The sequence below is a fragment of the Magnolia sinica genome, chromosome 6 (assembly GCF_029962835.1).
Source record: "Magnolia sinica isolate HGM2019 chromosome 6, MsV1, whole genome shotgun sequence".
Classification (NCBI taxonomy): domain Eukaryota; kingdom Viridiplantae; phylum Streptophyta; class Magnoliopsida; order Magnoliales; family Magnoliaceae; genus Magnolia; species Magnolia sinica.
This window is the reverse complement of record NC_080578.1, coordinates 27,468,901-27,484,036: the sequence shown is the minus strand read 5'-3', so window position 1 is coordinate 27,484,036 and position 15,136 is coordinate 27,468,901. Positions and strand designations below refer to the sequence as shown.

Here is a 15,136-nt window from a genome sequence, read left to right as displayed (position 1 = left end):
AGGGTCATTACATACTAATATTATTTAAAAACATTCCCCATTTGAAAATATTTAATTAATTAAATAAATTTAAAAATACAAATATATATATATATATATATAAGACCATATAATTGCATCACTGATGACCAAGAACACAGTTTCCCCTAATTGACTTCTAATCACGTCTTTTAACATCTCCTATAGTTTCACTGAAAATTTTCACCATTTTCCAAAAGTTTCCCCAATGCTTCCCTTGGACTGATTCATTACACAGTACAATCAATACTCCCTGATGTTTCCAATGACACTTCCACTTCCAAGCATATGATACATAGTTAGATACTGATACTACAAACATTGTGGTCATCCATTCCAATAACATTTTAGTCTGTTGACTTGTTACATTGTGGACCGAAATCAGTACAACACAAGCAAAACCAATTCATATCAGAAAAGTTTTAAAAACCATAATCATGACCTCCAATAGGAATTCCCAAGAATAAGCTCATTTTTCATCACTGAAATATTTGATAAACTAATATAAATGTTGTTATTCCATTTCATTTGGATGGTAAGCTCACCAGAAACTAACCATACTTCAATAATTTTGATATAGGAAACTGCTGTGCAGAATGCATAACAGCTGCAAGAAACAGTTCAAAACAAACAAAAGTAATAGAAGATATAATTTTCAGATAATTACCAAAAATGATGCCCTTCCTTTTGTAGCAGCTTGAAGACTTTGCAACAATAATTATATAGAGATTAGAAAGGGGAAAAAAGAATTGACAGAGATAGCTGATTTTCAAGAACTACTAACCATAATAGGTCCCAAGAAAAACATACTCCATTGTTAGGCAGACATAATTTGCATCCTTGCATGGATCATGAAATTTGACCAGATTTTTATTCCCAGATAAAGCTTTCAAGATTTTCACCTCCCTACAAAATCTTCAGTTGATATCGATGTTGTCATCTACCAAATAAAGCTCATTTGTTTACCAAATTGAGTTCATCCCAAAAAGAGAAGATAGTTCATAGATTCCACAAAACCAGATGGAATTACACTACCCCTGAAACATGCATAGAATAGAATTTACTGAAAGAAGAAGGATAGCATGCTAACGTTTTTAATTTCCATAATAAAAAGGAATATAAGTTGGGATAATACTTGTAGCCCACCCCAATTTGTTGGAATTAAGCTTTGATGATGATGATTTTTTTTTTTTCCATAAGGCTAGTAGCAGTATTTATCTGCAAAAGGGGAAAAAAAAAAGTGCTCCTGAACACAAGCATGTCCACTTTATATGCTAGTAAGTATATTCAGGAAAATTTGAAGAAAAAAAAAAAAAAAACTGTACGAAAGAATTCATCTTTTCTTCTTTTTTGAAAGGAACTGTTAAGAATGATTTTCGAAAGGAACTGTTAAGAATGATTTCCTCATTTTCAAAGACCAAAAGCAACTTGAAGAACATATTTATCCTACAACCATCCATCCCAAAAATCCAGAAACAAAAACAATATGAAACAAAACAAAAGACAATACAGATACTGAATTCGGAAGCTAAAAGCCTGAAGCATTGGTGCTCGTTGCTGCCACTATTTCCACCTCCTCTGCTTCATCTGGTAGAATGGTACATGTCTTTTAGAACTCATAGAAATGTTCTAGCTAGATCTGAACCCCAGACCTTTAGGTGAAAAAATGCCTCTGCAATAAAAGTGTACCACATGTAAAGCAAGTTCCTTTTTTTTCAGGGGGACCATTCAGTTCCAGCTTTTTGGTAAATCCCAGCATTTTATTTGGGTCAGGTGGCATCAGATTGAATGAAGAAACTCTCTTCCCCACTTTGAATTAGCCCTTCTAGAAATAGAAGTAATCATTATGATGAATTGCTTTATCAGCTATCCTATTTATTCCTCTAGCTCTTATATATGTTGGACAGCATGGAATTGAGCTAGAAGTGTGTAGATTCAAAACATAACATGGTCAATTCCATCTTAGATCTCAGATTTGTATCCAATCAATCCAATAATCAGAAAGAAAATATGAAATAACTGTAAATAAATATTACTATGTGGAATTGCTCCCAAAAGGCCATAAGAAGTATCACCAAATGATTTCTGGAAAAATTACTTCTCCAAGATTTTGAATCCCATCACAGGGAACAAGAAACTAATTTTAGTCAAAATATCATCATCATCTAATGGCTTCATGGCCAAGTTAGAAAATCTTCCACCAAGAATAAAAGAAGCCTACTGGCCCACATTAACAACTCCCCTAAAATATCTCAATCCCGCAATAAAAGATGGACAAATAAGGGAGTTAAATGTAGTCCAAATCTCACTGGAACTGTGCATACCAACAGACAACAATTTTGACCGTTTATAGAGATGTACAGTATAAAGAAATCACACATTTGTACATTTGTTTAATAATCCAAAAAAAGCAATGACCAATCTGAGTATGGGCTCACAAATAACTAGCAGTTGGTATATACCATATAGGCCCCAAATGAGTGTTCTGTTGGACATTTGGGCCCCATAGTATGACCATGTGGTACAGCCAACCATCCAATCAACCCTGTGGACTCGACTGGTTAATCAGATGGATGGGCCTTCAAATTGGATATATTGGCCCACAGTCCAATTGGACCACAAATCATGGCCTGATTAGCATTCCACACAAAATGGAGACCACCGTGAACAGTCTGATGGATCACACAGTCCTGCATCGAGTGGCAGGGCAGTGCACTGTCCAACCTTTAGAAAGAACTCGAAGAGATAAGGATGCATATGGACCCTGCAAAATTTGCAAATGTTCCAACACATGCCTTGCAGCCTCAGTGACCAAATGAGATGACAACAGGTTTATGCACAAATCAATTCATTTGTGAATAGGGGCAGCAACCCATAAGAAATTACTGTTCCCTGCATTTTCATGATTGGTCGAACAAAAGTCCCCACAACTCACGGATAATACAACCTACAGATTGTCCAATTTCCAGATGGACAGATTTCAAGATATGGCCTGAATCAGCTATTTGCCCTCCATTTTGTTTGTTTGACTTGATGAGACGGGTTCCTGAGATGCAGTTGATATGAGGATATGGTGATCAGAAAGTAGGGGCACTTCCGGGTCTGTTTTTTAATGGATGCGGCAAGAATTCGACTATGTGCAGCATGGTGCAAAAGCTGTCTGCTTGCTGCAGCTCTTGAAATGGTGACTTTTGTTGGATAGAGACATTTTATGAGATAAGTGGGGTTTGGATATCGATCTGAAATGACCATTCAAAGGGATCTTTGGTTGTTCCCACTCTCCATCCATATAGGGAAGACAAACCCTTATCACTCAAACTTAACTAGGTATAAGTGCTTCGATCCCAAGAAAGCCACTTTTGATTATACCACGAGAAAGTATTTCCTTATTGTATAAATGATACCAGTAACAACTAAAACTTCCTCACCTTTCCTTGCATTCCACTTTGGATAGATTTCTGACTATGATAACCTGATGCTTGAAGACGCCCATCATATCTTATCCAACATGACAAGATATAGATACTGATACCAATATCCAGCTGATAGTTGTAGATATGTTAGCTGAACCTTACAGCATTAGGTTTGTCATTCTTCAATTCCCAACAATTAGTTTCACTCAGTTTATCATGCTTGAAAGACAAAGATTACCTTGCCAAAATAAACTAAAAATGAATAGAATGAGTCAAAATTATCAAGTTAACACCATAAAATGAATTACTATATAACCCTTTAAAAAATGAATAACTTTATAAAGTTTCGCTAAGCCCAAACATGCACACAAGGAAGCTCATGCACACACCATTCCATATGCTAGCATGGCACCAAAGTACAAGATCCAATCCATCCACCGGAGGGGCCCCACTGTGTAAGTACCCTGGCCCAAGAATCAGCTCGATCCACTAGTGAAGTCAAGTGAGACACAGGTTCTGGAATAATTGTACAGCCAGAAAGAACTTGGTGGAAGTTTTCTAACCTGTTCACCTGTTTCTAACAATGTAGACAACTAATGAGTTGACCAGCTTTATATTAGGGTGAGAACATCTAATGGTGGGACCCGCGTTATGAACAGGTGGGATATTCCACCTGTCAGCCATGATGTGATGTCTTGTGGCATGTGCATGGGATACCTCATACTGACGTATACACTTGGCAAACCACAACAATATTATGTTATAATGAGATGCATGCGTCCATATCCATGGGCTGGATGTTGAGAAATGGGCAGTCACGGAGTCGCATGTGTGAATCTGAGTTAACTTCATATCCACATCTAGCTATCATAATTCAAAGGCCTCCATTTGAGTTAACTGCAGCTCCATCAGCCTTCAGCTCAAGCTCAAAGCGCAGCAGGTACAGCCTACTACCCAGCTTAAAAATAGCAGCCGACCTCAGCATTTCCACCATCAACTTCTTCAAATGACTGTCTCTCAAAATTATGATCATCGTATTGGTCTAAGGCAAACATAAAACCACAGCTGTCTTGGGGCTTTAGCAAGTTAGACTCTCTGCTTCAAGGAATATGCTTACGAATCCAAAAGTCATTTGCCTCATGGAGGGAGCACTCCCAGGCAATCAGGCCTAAGCTTTTCAAGGAGTTTCCCTTGAATCTACCAGCGATTCAAGATTTTAGGCAAGATACTTGCGCTTCTTTAGATTTTCCTCTCTTTCTTTTTTCTTTTTTTGAAGATTATTCAGATTATCCATATGACCCTATTATGCACATAATATACATAAATATATACATAGAAGTTGATCCATTTATGTTGAAAGCACAGCATCTTCGTGCCTCTATATTGTGAGCCATACACAAGGCATAAGTTGGTTTTTTTACACACCCTGATCCATAGCTCAAGTGGTAGACTAAGTGAAGATACCTCGTTTCAACACTGAGGTCTTGGTATCGATTCCCTAGTGGGGGTGGCTAACACTGGAGTGTGCACTGACAGTGGGGTCTTCAACAGCTCCAGCCAATTCGAACCTAATTCACCCTAAGTTGGTTAAGTTTTAAGGTTTTTAATATATATATATATATATATATATATATATATATATATATATATATATATATATATATATATATATGTCCAGATTTAATTATGCCCTGGGATCCCAATCTTTGATAAGCTCAGATTTCAAAACTCAAAATCTATACGATGGACAGTTAGACTTTACCTGAATTGAGCACGCCAAGTAGAAAGATGAAAGGTTGTCGATGCCAATCTTCCAATGTAGGAAGTCTTTCCCTAATCTATCCTGGATGGAAGGAGAATAGAGAGCTTTTTATGGCATTCCCAGTGCTCCCTCCCCCCTCCCTCTGCTAGATTACTATCCTCTCCTATGAGGGATTAGGATTACAAGGGTGTACCACTTATAGTACTCCACCACCCTATAGTTTTACATATGCCCCACATCATTAGAATCCTATAAACTCGCCTTATACATGCATGTATTGATGATCCAATCCCTCTACAACTATGGCCATTCACCAAAGACCCATAGCCCATGCTCATCAAGTGGTGGACCATCAGATTATCATGAAGTGTGGTCAAAACAATTATGACGGTTAAACCAAAACTTCAACGGTTGAAAACCTTCATAAAGCCTTTTAAAACCTTTTAAGTGTTAAGCCCAACAGAAAAATCACTTCATGAACATCTTTTCTTTCCGATTCCACCATAAATAAACCAGTGGATCCTTTGTGGCCTGTTTGGATAGCTCGAAATTGTCGGAAACGAGAGAGGGTTTCCTTCTGTGTGCATTCACGGATCCTTCAAAAATTATCCAAAAATGAGTTTTTGATGCATGGATATTTCCCCCAAAGTCTCTTAAAAAATTTCCCACCCTCCCCTGTCAGAAACACGATTTTGTTTCCCACATTTTCCCATGCTATTTAACACGCTTGACGGCACTCGATAACAACCTCCTCTAATCGACCAAAGGTGTGCATCTTTTCTTTTGATTTTTTCTTCTTTTTTCTTCCTTTTTTTTTCTTTTTTTTTTTTTTTTTGTCGATTTTTCATGCAAGGTGACACTGGGCTTCCATGGCTGCCACAAGTTCAGTCTCGGAAGCCATGGCCCTCCACATTGATTGTTGTGATGCAGGGCAGGTACATAATTTCTAATGGCCTTAATTTTTCTAGCCATTCTTACTGCAAACCATGGATGGGAACGGAAGAGGTCCTTTAGAATCATAAAGCAATCTATGAAATCATATATGGTTAAATATGATGTCCTTTCTGCCTAAATCTGGATTGACACAGCCAAAATCTGAGTTGATTCATGGGTTCTTTAACATAGATACAAACAGCATAGAGGATCGATGACTGAGCTATTCTATGACTTGCTACCATGGTGCTCTTTTTTTTTTTTTTTTTTCCAATCCACATCGTCCTTTTACCAGTTGTGGTGATTGCTGAATTAGTATTTCATTTATAAAAGGATTATCAGCTAGTGTTTGGAATCATGATAGTAGCTAGCTTTAAAAGGATTATCAGCTAGTGTTTGGAATCATGATAGTAGCTAGCTTTTCCCATGTGGTTGATGAGAAAGTGTTAGGGATATTACTTTACTGCCTGAGAGTTCATTATTCTCTTGGGGTGTGTTTGGATGTTCACACATTTGGTGGTAGATGGAGTGGAAACATTCGGCTTCATATATTTGGATGAGGTAGTGTTTGTACTGTTCACACACATCTACAAGTAGCCTAAATTTAAATTCCTCACCAGTCCACTGATAAAAAGAGGCACTTGCAAAAGAGGGATGTTAATGTGGCAGAAGATTCTCTTCCGGAAGTGGAAGTGATGGGATGTCATTCACTGTCAGATCCTAAATACCTCTCCCTGTGTGTGTGTGTGTGTGTGTGTTCTCTATCGTTGAATATATAAAAAAAAATTGTTGACTTAGGAAAAAAGATTCCTGCCAATCTATGGCATTTTCCCTTTCTCCACTCTCAGTTATCTTTTTTAGATGCTTATTCTAGTGTATATTGAACATGACTAGTCATATGTGAAGTTCTCTAAAATATATACTCCTTTCCACCAGTTGTATATGAAGTTCTTCAGAACATACACTCCATATTGTGCACAAATGTTTATGTATTCTTCATCTTCATCTTTTTTAACTGATACTATTGGAGTTGTGACTATAAAGATGTTATTACAGGCCTGGAGCTTTAATGCTCATATCTTAGAACATACAAGTTCATGCTCTGGTGATCACTTGATGCATTTGTGAATTCGTAGGATTGTGTGGAATAGGATCCTCTACTTCAAAGGGTTTATTTCTAAATTTGTACCAACAGGAAGTTCAATTACTTCTTTTTTTTTTTGGAGAAAGCTAGGAGCACACCACCTATCACTTTGTCGATGATCCAATAAAATTTACAATCTTCGGGCGGGTATCACAAAAAGGATCATGTCTTGCCTATCATATACCCCAACAAAGCAATCTCTATCAAAGAAATGCACAGTAAAAGCCTCCATAAATTTACAAAATTTTTAAAAATAAAAATAAAAAATGCAGCAGCACAAAAAAACCATCACAACACCAGCTGCAAGCTCCCGTCTGTGCAGGACATAGGGACAGAAAACTGCAGGCAAACCTGCGTGATTCTATCTCCCCAGCCTCCACAACCTAGGATCGGCCAATATACAAACAAGCAGCCCCAAAACACAACAACACAAAGGAGCAGAGCTTCCATCTTCACAGCAGAGTAAGAAGCAGATCTAAGAGTTTCCCTATGGCTAACCACAACACAAAGCCCGACAAACATCACAGCTAGCCAAAACAAACCACCCCAATGCACTGGAGCATGTCCACCTAAACAGAGAACTCAAACATATTCACGCCAACCCAAAACATCACTAACGCATGCACCCAAACATTCCATATAAACCAAAATCACCCAACCATCCACATGTCTAATTTTAACCATTCCAAACAGCCCCATTTCCATCATCAGTGGGCCATCATTAACAGACTAACACCGACATCACTTGCAACTGGCAGCTGCTACAAATCGCTCCTGCATGCCGTTAGTCGACTAACCATCACAACAAGGCCACACCCAACAAAGGCCAACAACACCGAGGAAGCATGACATCGACACACCCTATTTTCCAACACAGGCCGGCAACACAACATCTTGCAACAATACCAACTGTCTTCGAGCCTCAACCAGAATTTGGACAACACCATTGAAGCCCATGTTTTCTTTTATTGTGGTTCACCCACATTTACTAGATTGATGATCAATCATCACCAATCATCACCCACCATACAACCATGTGTGCCATGGAGCAGCACCAACTGTGGCTAAATAACCATACAGGCGGGTGATGACCAAGCCAAGACAGCTCCTGTCTAAGGCCATGGGATAGTCGGAGCTCTTTTTTTTTTTTTTTTCAACTTAGGAGCAAAAGAAGGAATTTGACCAACCCAAGAAGTTCAGTGACTTGAGTTTGAGATTCATATTGAAACTGAATTACGACCCATTGATGCGAACACAAGCGCATTCAAGGTGTACCAACGAAGAAAGCGTCAACCACAAGTGTCGTCCTTGTGGATAGGCGACTATTGAGGAGCTGAAGACCTTTCACATGTGATTGGATATATAGAAGACCCCACTCAGGGAAGACACATGTGAAAGAAGATTGGAGAAAGAAGACCGAGCACCCAAACCTTCCCGTACTTATGTTATTTGCGCGTTTTTGACTTAGTTAGGGGTCTTTTAGTAATTTTATGTCTTTATTTGCTTATCCTAAGGGTATTTTAGTAATTTTATGTCTTTATTTGCTTATTTAAGTGGGTTAAAGCCCTAAACTCGAATTTTAACTATTGATTAATGAAAAGCAAACCCTTTGGTTGCCTCCTTTCTCTCTTCTCTCTAATGGTGCTTCTTCTCTTCCCTTGATCTTCTTCTCCTAATTTCTTCTTGTGCCCTTCCAACTTCTTCAAGGTAATAATTTTCTTCCTTCTATTTTCCAGTTTTGGCTAATCCTTCTTCGATCAAAATCTTGAGAACCGATCTAAACCCTAAACCCCCAAATTCTCAAATCCCTAATCCGAGAAACTTCTTGGTTCTTCGGACTAGTGATCTTCGTTGATCGATTAGGTGTGACCATGCAAGATCGGGAGGTCTCATCCCTCGCCGGATCCAACCCAAGTAGTAATTGAATTCTATAATCCATGGTTGTGGTGATGGCCCGCTCCATTGCATGTTTCCTTTATGATTTTCTCAGTTATGATGATTACTGTTAGAATTTTAGATCATTTATTCCTTTTATTTCCGCTGTTTAATTGTGTCCATGATCATGCATGATAATTAGGGCTGTCCTGCGTCAAATTTGGTATCAAAGCCTAGGCTTGCATGGTTTTTGTCTAGATCGAGTTATCAAATTAGGGTTTTGATTTTTAGGTTTAACTTAGGAAAGTTCCAGGTTTAGAAAGTTTTCAATTTTAGAAAATTCCTAATCTGGAAAATTTCCATATTTGAGTTGTTTCCTGTTTCAACTTAATTGTGTTAGTTCATAGTAGTTTTGCATTCATCGCATTCATCTTGAAAGTCATAACACCTAGTAGTCTAGTTAGGTAGAGTTTGGTTCAAGTCTTCATTGTATGCCCACGAGAAGAGGTAGAGGTTTCGGACTTCAACCTACCATGAATAACGAGCAGTTATCTGAGCAACTTGCTCAATTGATACAAAAGATAACCGCCCTAGAAGCGGGTCAAAGGCGTGAGTTTGCCTGCCTTGAGAACCAAATTACCACTACCATGACTAAGGTGGAGCAACTAGAGGCGTCCCAAAAGGAAAACCCCGCTGTAGGAGAAGATGAGCACTCCCAAGTAGAAGGAATCATTGAAGAACGCGCTGCCACACGTGGTGGTAGTGAGGATAGAGATCGTGGTAACGGTCGTGGTGTGGTGCGAGAGGTACAAGCCACATGTGGTCATCAAGACCGCTATGATCCAGATGAGCGTGCAATGAAGAGTGTGAGAGTTGAGGCCCCGAGTTTTGATGGGCGCTTGAATCCCAAGGCGTTCCTTGACTGGGTTGCTGACATGGACCACTACTTTGAGTGATATGGCATGTCGGAAAATCATCAAATGCGGTTTGCTAAGATGAAGCTTGTGGGTCAAGCCAAGCTCTTCTGGACCAACACCGAGCGTAGGATAGAGAGAATTGGTAGAGCCCCTATCACACATTGGTATGAGATGAAAGAGAAGTTGAAGGAGAAGTACATTCCTCTCTCATACCGTCAGAAGCTCCTTAACCAATGGCAATCCTTACGCTAAGGGTCAGTGCCTGCCGCTGACTATATCGCTAAATTTGAAGAGTATGTGATGTGATGTGGTATCCGAGAAGACTCTCTAGTAACGCTCTCGCGTTTCAAGACGGGCCTTTGTGCGGATCTTCAGCGCGAGCTTATTACTCAGCCCTTAACGGACTTAGATGAAGCATATCAAGTCATGCAGGAGTTAGAGCAATATCTGAAGACTTCTGTCGTTCGTCGTTTTGAGTCCCGAGACTCTAGTGCTAGATCTAGTTCCCAAGGAACTAGACCTAATATTGGTAGTCAACCTAGGGCACAGGCGACCATTCCGTCTAGGCCTAGGGAGGACAAGGGCAAAGGGGTTCTTAGTGCCGGTCCTAGTAACATGAGCCAAGTAAGGTGCTATGAGTGTGGCAACCTTGGTCACATGTCTAATCAGTGTCCTACGAAGAGCCATGAGAGAGCCTTAGTTATAGGCAAGCCCCACGAGGGTGGAGATGACCAGGGTGATTATGAAGTTGAAGAGTATCACCCTGAAGGAGGACTTACTGATGAAGAAGAAGTGGATGGAGAAGCAACGCTTGCAGTAGTCAGGCGTGTGTTAGCTCAGTCTAAAAGTAGTGCTGACTAGCGTCGAAGCACTATCTTCTACACTATTGCCAAGTGTAGTGAAAAGAATTGTAAGGTGATAGTGGACAGTGGAAGTTGTCAGAATGTGATTTCCACTAGCACCTTAGATCGCTTAAAACTGAAATCCACACCTCATCCAGACCCGTATAAAGTTTCTTGGGTTGACAAGACATCCCTACCTGTCACCCAGTAATGTCTAGTCCCCATCGAGTTTGGGTCATACAAAGAGTCCCTGTGGTGTGATGTTTTGCCTATGGATGTGGGACATGTTATCCTAGGTAAACCGTGGCTATTCAATAATGATGTCACGATCTTTGGCCGTTCGAATGCGTGTACTTTTATGTATAATGGTAAAAAGATCAAACTTAATCCCATGCCACCTGAGAATACACTAGGGAAGAAGAAGGATGAGAAGGCAAGTGAGCCTAGAGAAATGGAGAAATCCAAACCTAAGTCTTTACATATAATCAGCGCAAGAGAGTTTGAAAAAGAGGCTAAGGAGGATTCTATGGTGTATGCCCTTATGGCTAGAGAAATTACACCTGAGGTTCCATCAGAGTTGCCCCGTGAGGTGACCTCGGTCCTGAAGGAATACAGTGATGTATTTCCTGAAGACTTACCGAATGAGTTGTCACCTATGAGGGACATACAGCATGCCATTGATCTTGTCTCAGGGTCTACTCTACCGAACCTTCCTCACTACAGGATGAACCCTGCAGCGCATGCAGAGTTGAAGAAGCAAGTTGATGAGCTTCTGCAAAAGGATTTCATCCAAGAGAGTATGAGCCCGTGTGTCGTGCCTGCATTGTTAACGCCAAAGAGAGACGGCACGTGCTGCATGTGTGTGGACAGTCGTGCCATAAACAAAATTACTATCAAGTATAGGTTCCCTATACCTAGACTTAATGATATGCTTGACATGATGGCCAGGTCCGCTATATTCTCTAAGATAGACCTCAAGAGTGGATATCACCAAATCCGTATACGCCCAGGAGATGAGTGGAAGACTGCGTTTAAGACGAAAGATAGGCTGTATGAGTGGTTGGTCATGCCCTTCGGCTTGATTAACGCACCCAGTACTTTCATGCAGGTGATGACATAAGTTTTGAGGCCATTCATGGAAAAATTCCTAGTGTGCTTTGATGATATTCTTATTTATAGTACCACTAAGGAATCACACCTTGAACATTTAAGGAAGGTCTGTAGTGTCCTTAGGAAGGAAAAGTTGTACGCTAATCTTAAAAAATGTGCATTCATGTTTAGCCAAGTTGTGTTCTTAGGATTTATAGTATCATCTGAAGGGATGCACGCAGACCCTGAAAAAGTCAGGGCCATAGTTGAGTGGCTAGAACCAAGGAACATTCATGAGGTGCAAAGTTTTCACGGCATAGCAACTTTTTATCATCGGTTCATTAGGGGTTTTAGCACAATCATAACTCCCATTACCGAGTGCATGAAAAAGGGAGAGTTCGTGTGGTCTAATGCCGCCGTCAAGGCTTTTAAAGAAATTAAGGGCAAGATGGTGGAAGATTCTGTCATGCGTCTACCTGATTTTTCTAAAATCTTTGTAGTAGTGTGCGATGCGCCTGGTGTCGGTATAGGTGGACTGTTGAGTCAAGAAGGACACCCAGTGGCCTATTTCAGTGAGAAACTGAATGAGACAAAACAAAAATACTCCACTTACAACAAAGAATTTTATGCGGTAGTGCAATCCCTGAGACATTGGCGACACTACCTCCTACCGCAAGAATTCGTTTTGTTTTCTGACCATGAGGCTTTGAGATATTTGCATTCTCAGAAGAAACTCAACCCAAGGCATGCCAAATGGGTAGCGTTTCTTCAAGAATATTCGTTTGTTTTGAAACACAAGGCCGGGGTTGAAAACAAACCAGCGGATGCCCTTAGTAGGAGAGTGGCATTACTCAACTCCTTGAGTGTAGAGGTAGTCAGATTTGAGCAACTGAAAAATGAATACCCCATATGTCCCGATTTTGGGGGTACTTACGCGTCGCTCTCTAGTGACCAGCATATTATGGGTGAATGTTCTTGAAAATTGCTTTCTTTTCAAGGGAGACAGACTTTGTATTCCCCGTATGTCCCTTCGTGAATTCCTCATCTGGGAGCTTCATTCAGGAGGGATAGCTGGCCATTTTGGTCGTGATAAGACCATTGCCCTCGTGGAAGATCGTTTCAATTGGCCAAGCCTCAAGCGAGACGTAGCCAAAGTTTTAGGGCAGTGTCGAACATGTCAGCTGGCAAAGCAAAGAAAGCAAAATACCGGGCTGTACACGCCATTGCCAGTGTCACATGCTCCGTGGCAAGACATTAGTATGGACTTCGTACTCAGGCTTCCCAAGACTATAAAAAAGCACGATTCCGTTTTTGTCGTTGTGGACCGTTTTTCTAAAATGGCGCATTTTCTCCCATGTTCGAAGACGTCAGATGCGTCTCATGTTGCTCATCTTTTTTTTAATGGTGTGGTGCGTCTCCATGGGTTACCTAAAACCATAGTATCTGATCGTGATGTTCAATTTACTAGCTATTTTTGGAAGACACTCTGGCACATTATGAGAACTCGTTTGCAATTTTCTACTGCTTACCACCCACAAACAGATGGTCAAATTGAAGTGGTAAACTGTAGCCTTGGAAATCTTCTACGTTGTCTAATGGGTGAACATGTTAAGACTTGGGACCTAATTTTACCAACTGCTGAACTTGCTTATAATGGGTCAGTTAATAGATCTACAGGGTTGAGTCCTCTTGAAATTGTAAGTGGTTATAAACCTAGAATGCCCATAGATCTCTTACCTATGTCTGTTACCCAAAGGTCTTCTGAGTCAGCCGATGCATTCGCACGCCATATTCATGATTTGCATACACATATTAGACAACGGTTAAATAAGAGCAATGATGATTATAAAATTTCAGCTGATTCTCATCGTAGAGTGCAAGAATTTCAAGAAGGAGACTATGTAATGGTGTGAATAAGGCTAGAGCGATTCTCTCAAGGATCTGCAAAGAAATTACAAACGCGTAGTGCTGGACCATTCAAGATATTACAAAAGGTTGGGTCCAACGCGTATCAGGTTGACCTTCCACCTGAAATGAGCATTAATCCAACTTTTAATGTGGAAGATCTAGTCCGTGCCCATACTCTCATTGTTAATACATCGTCCCTTTCATGGCCTTTTTCTGAGTTTGCTACCCAACCCCTTCCACCCCCTCCTCCACCCATTACCCATAAAGAAGCAATTGAGGAAATCTTTGATGACGAGATAGTATCCACGAGAGATGGGAGTTTCCAAAGGTATTTTGTCAAGTGGAAGAACAAACCATCGTCTAAATCTACGTGGCTGTCGGACGACGCATTGCAGGGTATTGATCCAGATCTACTCGAGCGCTACAAAAGTTTCAACTCGTCGAAGTCGAGTTTTTCTCACCCGAGGGGAATTGACGCGAACACAAGCGCATTCAAGGTGTACTAACGAAGAAAGCGTCAACCACAAGTGCCATCCTTGTGGATACGCGACTATTGAAGAGTTGAAGACCTTTCACATGTGATTGGACATATAGAAGACCCCACTCAAGAAAAACACATGTGAAAGAAGATTGGAGAAAGAAGACCGAGCGCCCAAACTTTCTCGTACTTATGAAATCATATATGGTTAAATATGATGTCCTTTCTGCCTAAATCTGGATTGACACAGCCAAATTTTGAGTTGATTCATGGGTTCTTCAACAGAGATACAAACAACATAGAGGATTGACGATTGAGCTATCCAATGACTTGCTACCATGGTGTTCTTTTTTCTTTTCTTTTCTTTTCTTTTTTTTTTCAATCCACATCGTCCTTTTACCAGTCGTGGTGATTATTAAATTAGTAATTCATAAAATGGATTACCAGTTAGTGTTTGGAATCATGATAGTAGTTAGCTTGTTTATAAATGGAATATCAGTTAGTGTTTGGAATCATGATAGTAACTAGCTTGTTTTCCCACGTGGTTGATGACAAAGTGTGAGGGATATTACTTTACTGCCTCAGAGTTAATCATTCCCTTAGGGCGTGTTTGGATGTTCCCACATTTGGTGATGGATGGAGTGGAAACATTTGGCTTCACACATTAGATGAGGAAGCGTTTGTACTGTTCACGTGCATCTATAAGTGGCCTGAATTTAAATTTCTCAGCAGCCCCCGATAAAAAAGATGCACTTGC

At 40.2% G+C, this 15,136-nt stretch overlaps 1 protein-coding gene across 1 annotated transcript in view; it reads right to left on the bottom strand.

Annotated features, from left to right (window-relative positions):
* Positions 1-15,136, bottom strand: part of LOC131248600 (CDPK-related kinase 6-like) — a 54,566-nt gene that overhangs the window by 18,660 nt on the left and 20,770 nt on the right. Inside the window, exons 2-3 of the mRNA XM_058248952.1 lie at positions 829-924; positions 686-722 (exon numbers count right to left, since the gene is read on the bottom strand). Of these exons, the coding sequence (XP_058104935.1) occupies positions 686-722; positions 829-833 (42 nt within the window). The 5' untranslated portion in view covers positions 834-924. The remainder of the gene's footprint in view (positions 1-685; positions 723-828; positions 925-15,136) is intronic.